General features: G+C 51.2%; 1 protein-coding gene across 1 annotated transcript in view; it reads right to left on the reverse strand.

The window, feature by feature from the left end:
• The window catches only part of ZAN (zonadhesin), a 60,913-nt gene extending 50,520 nt beyond the window's left edge, over positions 1–10,393 (reverse strand). Inside the window, exons 1-7 of the mRNA XM_017885956.1 lie at positions 9,611–10,393; positions 8,018–8,070; positions 7,157–7,303; positions 6,706–6,977; positions 6,439–6,526; positions 5,004–5,156; positions 761–823 (exon numbers count right to left, since the gene is read on the reverse strand). Of these exons, the coding sequence (XP_017741445.1) occupies positions 761–823; positions 5,004–5,156; positions 6,439–6,526; positions 6,706–6,977; positions 7,157–7,303; positions 8,018–8,070; positions 9,611–9,663 (829 nt within the window). The 5' untranslated portion in view covers positions 9,664–10,393. The remainder of the gene's footprint in view (positions 1–760; positions 824–5,003; positions 5,157–6,438; positions 6,527–6,705; positions 6,978–7,156; positions 7,304–8,017; positions 8,071–9,610) is intronic.
• Positions 10,394–10,650: the final 257 nt, after the last annotated feature.

Genomic DNA, 10,650 nt, shown 5'->3' on the forward strand with positions numbered 1-10,650 from the left:
TTGTTGTTGTTGTTGTTGTTGTTTTTGAGACAGTCTCACTCTGTCACCCAGGCTGGAGTGCAGTGGCGCAATCATGGCTCTCATGGTTCACTGCAGACTCAACCTCCCCGGGCTCAGGTGATCCTCCAGCCTTAGGCTCCTTAAGTAGCTGGGACTACAGGTGTGCTCCACCAAGCTCTGCTAATTTTTCTTTTCTTTTTCTTTTTTTTTGAAAAGATGGAGTTTCACCACATTGCCCAGGCTGGTCTTGAACTCCTAGGCTCAAATGATCCACCTACCTTGGCTTTCCAAGGGATTACAGTTATGAGCCACCACGTCTGGCCCGGGTGCTAACTCTTAAGGTCCACCAGAGTCATAGCCTGTTCCTTTTTTTTCTTTTTTCTTTTCTGAGACAGGGTATGGCTCTATTGCCCAGGCTAAAGTGCAGTGGCATAGGTCTCAAACTCCTGGGCTCAAGCAATCCTCTTGCCACAGCCTCCCGAGTAGCTGGGACTCCAGGTGCACACCACTATGCCCAGCTAATTTTTTTTTTTTTAAGAGATGGGGGGGTCTCACTATGTTGCCCAGGCCGGTCTTGAACTCCTGGCCTCAAGCAATCCTCCCGCCTTGGCCTCCCAAAGTGTTGGGATTACAGGCTTGAGCCACTACACCTGGTTGCCTCTTCCTTTTCTTTACCCGCTGGACATAACCTATTCACACAAACTGTTGAGAGTCACCGCGGCTCTGACACAGACTAGCAAAGTGGCAAACCCCCTCTCACCCAACACCACCTCGGCCCCCAGCTCAGACAGCCAATCAGCGTGGACCTCGCTAGATGACGCAACTGGTAGCGAAGAGAAAATGTAAGCGGCTGCCAACTCGTGGAGAGCGCGCTCGCGTGCATGCTCGCGCCCGAGTCCCAGGGAGTCATGCATGGCGCGCGCTCGGTCCTGCCTGGTGCGCGCTCACTCCTGCGGAAGGTGGGATCCTGAGCGGCCGCGAAGAGGCTGGAATGGCGGGAATGGGCAGGAGGAAGGAGAAGAAAGGAAACAACCGGGAAGGTAGAGGGAAGGGAAAGAAAAGGAAGTGGGAAAATGGTGAAAGAGAAATCAAGGAGACGGGCTGGCGCAGTGGCTCACGCCTGTAATCCTAGCACTTTGGGAGGCCGAGGCGGGCGGATCACCTCAGGTCAGGCGTTCAAGACCAGCCTGGCCAACATGGCGAAACCCCGTCTCTGTTAAAAATACAAAAATCAGCCGGGCGTGGTGGCGGGCACCCGTAATCCCAGCTACTCAGGAGGCTGAGGCAGGAGAGTCACTTGAACCCGGGAGGCGGAGGTTGCAGTGAGCTGAGATCGTGCCACTGCACTCCAGCCTGGGCGACAGAACGAGACTCTGTCCCCCCAAAAAAAAAAGAAAGAAAGAAAGAAAAGAAAATAGGGAGACCTATGAGAAACGGAAGAGGAGAAATGGGAGAAAAAAAAGTGAAAGGCGAAGAAAATATAAGGAAGCGAGCAAGACGGAAATGGAAAGGGAGAAAAAGGAAAAATAAATAGCCAAAAGGCCAGCCAGCATTTACTGAAGCTCCTGGGCACAGTCCACAGTACATAATTTAAAAATGCTGAGGGGTGGCAGAGAGGGCTGGCAGGCTTCCAGCGAAGGTGGGGCCAGGGCTTCTTAAGGCCTTATTTATTTATTTATTTACTTACTTACTTATTTATTTTTATTGAGACAGGGTCTCACTCTGTTGTCCAGGCTGGAGTGCAGTGGTGCTATCTCCGCCTCCCAGGTTCAAGCAATTCTCCTGCTTTTACTTACTTATTTATTTTTATTGAGACAGAGTCTCACTCTGTTGTCCAGGCTGGAGTGCAGTGGTGCTATCTCCGCCTCCCAGGTTCAAGCAATTCTCCTGCTTCAGCCTCCGGAGTAGCTGGGATTACAGGCGCACACCACCACACCTAGCTAATTTTTTGTATTTGTAGTAGAGACAGGGTTTTGCTATGTTGGCCAGGCTGGTCTCGAACTCCTGACCTCAGGTGATCTGCCTGCCTCCGCCTCCCAAAGTGCTGGGATTACAGGCATGAGCCACCACGCCTGGCCAGGGCCCTTGTAGAAGACAAAGTTTAGGCAGCAGGAAAGATCAGAGACAGGAGGGCAGGAGTCAGAGTGGACACTAATGGAGTGGAGAGAGGAAAAGATGGGGAAGAACAGAAAAGAAAATATGGCAGAGGCAAGAGGATCACTTGAGGCCAGGAGTCCGAGACCAGCCTGGGCAATATAGCAAGACCCCATCTTTACAAATAAAGAAAATAAAAGAAAATGTGGAAATGGTAAGGTGGAAGGGAGGAAACAGATTGAAGAAGGAGAAATATTAAGGGAAAAAGAAGAACAAAGAGATATAGGCTGGGTGTGACAGCTCACACCTGTACTTCAAGCACTTTCAGAGACCGAGGCAGGAGGATGGCTTGAGGCCCAGAGTTTGAGACCAGCCTGGGCAATGTAGCAAGACCCCCATCCCTATTTTTATTTATTTATTTATTTTGAGACACAATCTCACTCTGTCGCCCAGACTGGAGTGCAGTGGTGCGATCACAGCTCACTGCAACCTCCACTTCCCAGGCTCAGGCGATCCTCCGACATCAGCCTCCAGAGTATCTGGGACTACAGATGTGTGCCACCACGCTGGGCTAATTTTTGTATTTTTTGTTGAGACAAGATCTCACTATATGTCCCAGGCTGGTCTTGAACTCCTGGCCTCAAGTGATCTGCCCACCTCGGCCTCCCAAAGTTCTGGGATTACAGGCCCTGAGCTACTGCACCTGGCTTAGTTTTTAAAAACATTTTTTTAAATTCAAAATTAAGAAGTATAAACTCAGAAAGGAAATTAGAGAGCAGAACTCTCTATGCTTGGCCTCTTGAGTGAGGGGTTGAAATGTGGGTTGTGTGGAGAAGATTGAGAGAGAAAGTGAATGTTGTGTGAGAGAGAAAAGGAAGAAGTCAACAGTAGAAAGAGAAAGAAGCTCAGCTGCGAGCATAGGGAGGTGTTGGAAAGAAGCTAGGGACAGACTTGGGTGCACAGAAAGAAAGACTATCAGCCAGGCACAGTGACCCATGCCTGTAATCCCAGCACTTTGGGAGGCCAAGGTGGGTGGATCACAAGGTCAGAAGATTGAGACCGCCCTGACCAACATGATGAAACCCCATCTCTACTAAAAATACAAAAATTAGCCAGGCATGGTGACACACGCCTGTAATCCCAGCTACTCGGGAGGCTGAGGCAGGAGAATCACTTGAACCCAGAAGGCAGAGGTTGCAGTGAGTCGAGATTGCACCACTGTACTCCAGCCTGGCGACAGAGCAAGATTCCGTCTCAAAAAAGAAAGAAAGAAAGAAAGAATATCGCCTGGAGTTTTGCAAAAGACTCCTAAACAGCCTCTCTGCATCGACCTTGACTGTTCTCAGTGGATTCGCAACACAAAAAAATGCTTTAAAAATAAGTCAGATCAAATAATTGCTCAAAATCCTGCAAAAGCTCCCCATTCATACAGAACAGAAAATCCACAGTCCTGACGATAGCCTTTAAGGCTCTATGTGATCTGCCTCTCCTGTGGATCTCAGGTCACCCTCTTCATCCCGGCCACATGGCTATTTGCTGTACCTTGATCCCCTCCTTCCTTGACAGCCCTACTGCTACCTCAGGATCTTCGCACAGCTGGCCCCTCAGCCTGGAATATCCTCCTCTACCCCTGATAATTTTCAGGCCTTACTCCCTCACCTTTTTCAAGTTCATGCTCAAATGTGTCCTGAATGTGACCTACTGTGACCAGCCCATTTAAAATTGATAACTCACACAGGCACAGTGGCTCAACGCCTATAATCCCCGCACTTTGGGAGGCCGAGGTGGATGGATCACCTGAGGTCAGGAGTTCGAGACCAGCCTGGCCAACGTAGGGAAACCCCATCTCTACTAAAAATATAAAAATTAGTTGGGCATGGTGGTGCACACCTGTAGTCCCAGTTACTCAGGAGGCTGAAGTAGGAGAACCAATTGAACCTGGGCGGGAGAGGTTGCAGTGAGCTGAGATCAAGTCACTGCACTCCAGCCTGGGAGACAGAGCGAGACTGTCTCAGAAATAAATAAATAAATAATTGATAACTCACGGCTGAGTACAGTGGCTCATGCCTGTAATCCCAGCGCTTTGGGAGGCCGAAGTGGGCGGATCACTTGAGGTGATCCTCCCGTCTCACCTTCCCAAAGCGCTGGGATTACAGGTGTGAACCAGTGCACTTGGCTCCAAACTTGTTCAACTTTTTATTTTCCCAGTGGCACCGCTCACTTTATAACTATATTTACTTTGTTTCGGTAACTGTCCCCCACTACCCCACCCTACTCTTCCTTGTCTGTTTTGTACACTGGTGTATCTCAAGTGCCTAGGACAGCAGCTGGCATATTGTAGGTGCTCAGTATTTCTTGAATGAATGAAGAATGAAAGGGGCCAGAAACAATGACTCATGCCTGTAATCCCAGCATTTGGGAGGCTGAGGCAGGTGGATCACTTGAGGTCAGGAGTTCGAGACCAGCCTGGCCAACATGGTAAAACCCTGTCTCTACCAAAAATACAAAAATTATCCGGGTGTGGTGGTGCATGCCTGTAGTCCCAGCTACTCGGGAGGTTGAGGCAGGTGAATTGCTTAAACCTAGGAGGCAGAGGTTGCAGTGAGCAGAGATCATGCCACTGCACTCCAGACTAGGTGACAGAACGAGACTGCCTCAAACAAAAAAAAGAAAAAAAAGAATGAAAGGTGCCAGAGAAAGGAGATGAGGAGCTGGCTGTATGGGGTGTGCCAGGAAGAGCTTGTAGGGCGGTGGTGGGGGAGGCTGGCTGGGTTCTTGAAATCAGCTTCCTGGGTGAAACTTGAGCTGATAAGAGGCTTGAAGCTGTAGGTGTTCATACCAGACCGTCCCAGGGCAATTACGGTAGGGTGCGTGGTGCCCAGAAAGACAGAAGCATGGCCGCTACTCACTACCAGGGCTAGAGAAGTCGCCATCAGGCCCCACGCCTGGCTTTCCCGACGACCCTTTCTTCTGAGTCCACTTGGCCCCGGAGGCAGTTGGGATCCAGGTCCAGTCACAGAGGTCATTTGGAATATCAAAGCTGCATGTTTGCATCATACAGACTGAGAGGAAAGAAAGAAGGGAAGAGATAATATTTCTTCTTTTTTAGAGACAGGGTCTCTGTCACCCAGGCTGGAGTACAGTGGTGTGATCATAGCTCACTGCAGCCTCGAACTCCTGGACTCAAGCAATCCTCCCACCTCAGCCTCTCGAGTAGCTAAGACTACAGGTGGCACCACCACACCCAGCTAATTTTTTTTTTTTTGAGACGGAGTCTCGCTCTGTCGCCCAGGCTGGAGTGCAGTGGCCGGATCTCAGCTCACTGCAAGCTCCGCCTCCTGGGTTTACGCCATTCTCCTGCCTCAGCCTGCCGTGTAGGTGGGACTACAGGCACCCGCCACTTCACCTGGCTAGTTTTTTGTATTTTTTAGTAGAGACCGGGTTTCACCGTGTTAGCCAGGATGGTCTCGATCTCCTAACCTCATGATCCGCCCGTCTCAGCCTCCCAAAGTGCTGAGATTGCAGGCTTGAGCCACCGCACCCGGCCAACCCAGCTAATTTTTTAAAAGTTTTTGGCCAGGCGCAGTGGCTTATGCCTGTAATCTCAGCATTTTGGGAGGCTGAGGTGGGCAGATCACCTGAGGTCAAGAGTTCTAGAACAGCCTTGACAACACAATGAAACCCCAGCTCTACTAAACATACAAAAATTAGCCAGGCATGGTGGTGGGCACCTGTAATCCCAGCTGCTTGGGAGACTGAGGCAAGAGAATAATTTGAACCCAAGAGGCAGAAGTTGCAGTGAGCTGAGATCGCGCCACTGCACTCCAGCCTGGGTGACAAGAGTGAAATTCCGTCTCAAATAAATAAATAAATAAATAAATAAATTCTTTTGTAGACATCAGGGTCTCCCTATGTTGCCCAGGCTGATCTCAAACTCCTGGCCTCACACCATCCTCCCACCTTGGCCTCCCAAGGTGCTAGGATTACAGGCCTGAGCCACAGTGCTGGGCGGAGACCTCTCTTTAGGCGTGGCTGCTACCAGAGTCAAAGCCCTACAAGCTCTACCTGGCAGACCCAGTACAGCCAGCTCCTCATCTCCTTTCTCTGGCACCTTTCATTCTTCATCTTTTTTTTTTTTTTTTTTTTTTTGAGGCAGAGTCTCGTTCTGTCACCCAGTCTGGAGTGCAGTGGCGTGATCTCTGCCTCTGGCATGGAGGGCAGAGGCAGAGGAAGCAACTAGACTCCTGGCCCATGAACTGCTCCTGTCACCCTGGGTAGTTGTGCAAGGGCGGAGAGAAAAGGGTCCGAGGGCAGGCGGGGGGAGGAGAAGGGACAGGGACTCACCACGATTGCAGGAGCCCCGGCGAATAGAGAGGGCATCCAGGGCAATGTCCAGGTAGGCAGCGCTACCCCGTGTTCCCTCAAACATCAGCTGCAAGAAGATAAATGGACCCAACCCCATGAGCCCCTCAGCCAGGCCTCCTGGTTCCTAGTTTCCTTCCTGATTTTAGATGGCTTAGCCCCCACAATCCCTTTTTGCCACACCTCCACCCCCAGACTCCCCAACACCCAGATTTCCCCCGAGGTCCCACAATTTGCCCCTGGCCTTACCCGGGTGGGCAGAGTGAACCCTGCGGGCACAGTGACGGTGGTGGGGATCCAGGAGGGTCTCTGGGTGTTCCGGTGTTTCCAGAGCACATGGGGGCGGTGGCCCTCTTCACCCGAGAGCAGCAGCAGCCTGAGCTGGGCGCCCCAAGACAGCCCAAACATGTGGTAGGCGAAGTTCACGCAGAGGGGGCCTTGCTCCCATAGGTTGGGGCTGCGCAGGCGGGCCACGCCCCCACGGTGGAAGTTGTTCGATTCCATATGCAGATAGCTGCCCTCTGGGGGAGGCAGAGCCCAGGACCCTGAGGCCCAGTCACCTCCGAGGGCTGCCCCCACCCATCCCCTTCTCAGAGCCCCGGCACTCTGATCTGGTTGCCTCCCTTCTCCCTCCATCTAGCCATTCCCGCCTCCCAGCCACTTCCCTGCTCATGGTCCCCCGAAAACCGTAGCCCCTTACCTCCATTGGGGTACCCCCCGGGAGGCCCGGTGGTGCTGGTGGGAAAGGGCCCGCTGGCTCGAACCCAGTCTCCATCATCTGCGGACACTTGGGACCAGTCACAGAGGGGTTTGGCGTCGTCCTCAAAATCACACTGGGTGAGGACGTCTAGGAAGAACGGGTCACTGTGAGATTTCAGAGAGGACAGGGGCAGGGCCCAGAACCACACTGGGAGATGGAAGTAGCAAGATTGCTAGGCTTAGAGAAAGCTGCCATGAAATCAGCCGGGTGTGGTGGCGCACACCTGTAGTCCCAGCTACTGGGGAGGCTGAGGCAAGAGAAACGCTTGAACCCAGGAGGCGAACTTTGCAGTGAGGCCAAGATCACGCCACTGCACTCCCGCCTGAGCAACAGAGGGAGACTCCGTCTCAAAAAAAAAAGAAAATAAAAAGAAAGCTGTCGCAAAGACTTGGGGTCCAGAGCAGAAATTGTTTGTTTTTTGTAGAAATGGAGTCTTAACTGTGTTGCCCAGGCTACTCTCAAACTCCTGGCCTCAAGCCATCCTCCCACCTCGGCCTCCCTAAGTGTTGGGATTACAGGTGTGAGCCACAGCGCCCGGCCCAGAGCAGAGATTTGAAAGAGCGAATCTTTTAGGAGAAATTCAGGTCTGGGAGAGTGGGCAGAATGCCAAGGTCGGGGTCATGAACTGAGGTTGGAGGGCTGGACTTGGTCTGGTGGGACACGTTTTGTAGTCCTGGCTGATGCCCGGAGGGGACTGGAGGTGGCTGCTTCTGCTAGGAACTCAGGCACTGGCGTTCTGGTGGCAGAATGTGGGTTCAGAGGAGGGAGGAGAAATCTTAGCACTCTTGGTTTCCAACTCACAGTTGTCCCTAGAGCTGCGAACAACCAGCTTCTTGTCCAGAGGCTTCTCTCTCCTTGGGAGTGATTTGGAGAAAGCAAAAATGCAACTCTTGTCATTATCAAGAATTATAAGACTCAGTGACTGTAAGCTTTCTGAGTGGTCACGTAAGGATGATCCGTGTTTATGCAGTGAATGTATGTGACTTGACTTTTTTTCTTTTCTTTTCTTTTCTTTTCCCTGGCACTCAGGCTGGAGTGCAGTGGTGCAATCACAACTCACTGCAGCCCCAAACCCCTGGGCTCCAGCAATCCTCCCACCTCAACCTCCCCAGTAGCTGGGACTACAGGAGCATGCCACCACACCCAGCTAATTTATTTCTATTTTTTTATAGAGATGGCGTCTTTCTGTGTTGCACAGGCTGGCCTCCTGACCTGGGAGGCAGAGTTTGCAGTGACCTGCTGACCTCACGCAGTCCTCCCGCCTTGGCCTCCCAAAGTGCTGGGATTACAGGTAGGAGCCACTGTGCTCAGCCCTCAGTTTTTTGTTGTTGAAGTTCTACTTGTTCAAATTCTCCCAAACACACTGCAGGACACCAAGACATCCATCATTTCTTTTTTTCTTTTGAGACGGAGTTTCACTCTTGTTGCCCAGGCTGGAGTGCAATGGTGCAATTTCAGCTCACTGCAACCTCCGCCTCCCGGGTTCAAGTGACCGTCCTGCCTCAGCCTCCCAAGTAGCTGGGATTACAGGCATGCACCACCATGCCTGGCTAATTTTATGTTTTTAGTAGAGACAAGGTTTCACCATGTTAGTCAGGCTGGTCTCGAACACCTGACCTCAGGTGATCCACCCGCCTCGGCCTCCCAAAGTGCTGGGATTACAGGGGTGAGCTACCACGCCTGGCCTGTCATCCATCATTTCTTTGCTGCCTCGTACTTAAGTCTGTCTCATCAGCTGGGTCCACCCTGGGTCTTGTCCATTTCCTGAGGGCCTGACCCCTCGATCCTTCTCTCCTAGCCTTACATGTGTCTTCCAGTTCTGCACCTCCTCTGTCCCTTCTCACATTGTAGCCCTGTCCTGCTCCCAGAAACTGCCCCTTAATTCCAGGCTCTGGGACTGTGCAGCTCTCCCCCTTCCTGGTCAGTGGTCAAGGTCAACCCATTTCTATCCCACTGGGTTTCCCCCTTCCTCTCCAGGTCTTTTTTTTTTTTTTTTTTGAGACGGAGTCTCACTCTGTCACCCAGGCTGGAGTGCAATGGCATGATCTCGGCTCACTGCAAACTCTGCCTCCCAGGTTCAAGTGATTCTCCTGCCTCAGCCTCCAAAGTAGCTGGGACTACAGGTGTGCACCACCACACCTGGCTAATTTTTTGTATTTTTAGTAGAGACGGGGTTTCACCATGTTGGCCAGGATGGTCTGGATCTCCTGACCTCGTGATCTGCCCACTTCAGCCTCCCAAAGTGCTGGGATTACAAGTGTGAGCCACCACGCCCGGCCTCTCTCCAGGTCTTTTGCTGTTAGCCTGCTCACCCCCTCCAGCTCTGCCCTTCCGTATTCCTATAGCCACCCTCAACTGACTCTGGTTTATCATTACCCGCTGGGCCCAGCTTACCTGAGATGGGCAGCCCCCACCAGCAGCAGCAGAGTCCAGACCGGAGGAACCATGAGGAACCTCAGTGGTGGCTCCCAGGGGAGAGGAGAAGGGCACAGTTGGGAGCCTGGACCCCTTTTATTCACCCTTGGCCTCCTTAGCTTGGCATCCTTCCAAGGATGCCATGAAGAATGAACAGAGAAACACAGAAAAGCTCTGGGAAATTAAAACTACGAGAGTTGAAATTTACCATCCAGTAGAAGCGTTGTAGACTGAAATTGAGGGAAGTAAACTAGAGAGAAGGGAGAAAAAAAGAGAAAGACACAAAAAGGAAACAGGTTTGGAGGATCAACCCAGGAAGTCTAACCTCAAACGAAAGGAGTTCCAAAAGAGAGAACACAGGAAAAGAAATTATTATTTTAAAAAGAAAAGCACACAAGAAAAATACCCAGCACTGAAGTATACAAGTCTCTAGATTACAAAGGTGTCCAGGGTGATGAATGCACAGAGACCCATGGAAGCACTGGATTTCAGACTATCACGGGAGAAGAGAATATCTGAAACACTTTCAAATAGATAATAACGGGTCATATACCAACGATCAGAAATCAACATGGCATCCAGCTTTTCAAGAGCAACCATGGAGTCTAAGACACAGCGGAACATTGTCTGCAGAATTCCAACAGAAAACCATTTCAAACCTAAAATTCTATAACTGGCAACGGTGGCAACTGGAGAGTTAGGTGAAGGAAGGACTGCAAACGGCCAGACATGGTGGCTCACACCTGTAATCCCAGCATTTGGGACACCAGGGCGGGTGGATCACTTGACGTCAGGAGTTCAAGACCAGCCTGGCCAACATGGCAAAACCCCATCTCTACTAAAAATACAAAAAATTAGCCAGGGGTGGTGGCACATGCTCATAATCCCAGCTACTCAGGAGGCTGAGGCACGAGAATCGCTTGAACTTGGTAGGTGGAGGTTGTAGTGAGCCGAGATCGTGAGACTCCGTGTCAAAAATAAAAAAGGACTGCAAATGCCTATTGGCAAATCACTGAGAA

This window comes from Rhinopithecus bieti, unplaced genomic scaffold (genome assembly GCF_001698545.2).
Source record: "Rhinopithecus bieti isolate Rb0 unplaced genomic scaffold, ASM169854v2 scaffold_14454, whole genome shotgun sequence".
In the NCBI taxonomy this organism is placed as follows: Eukaryota; Metazoa; Chordata; class Mammalia; order Primates; family Cercopithecidae; genus Rhinopithecus; species Rhinopithecus bieti.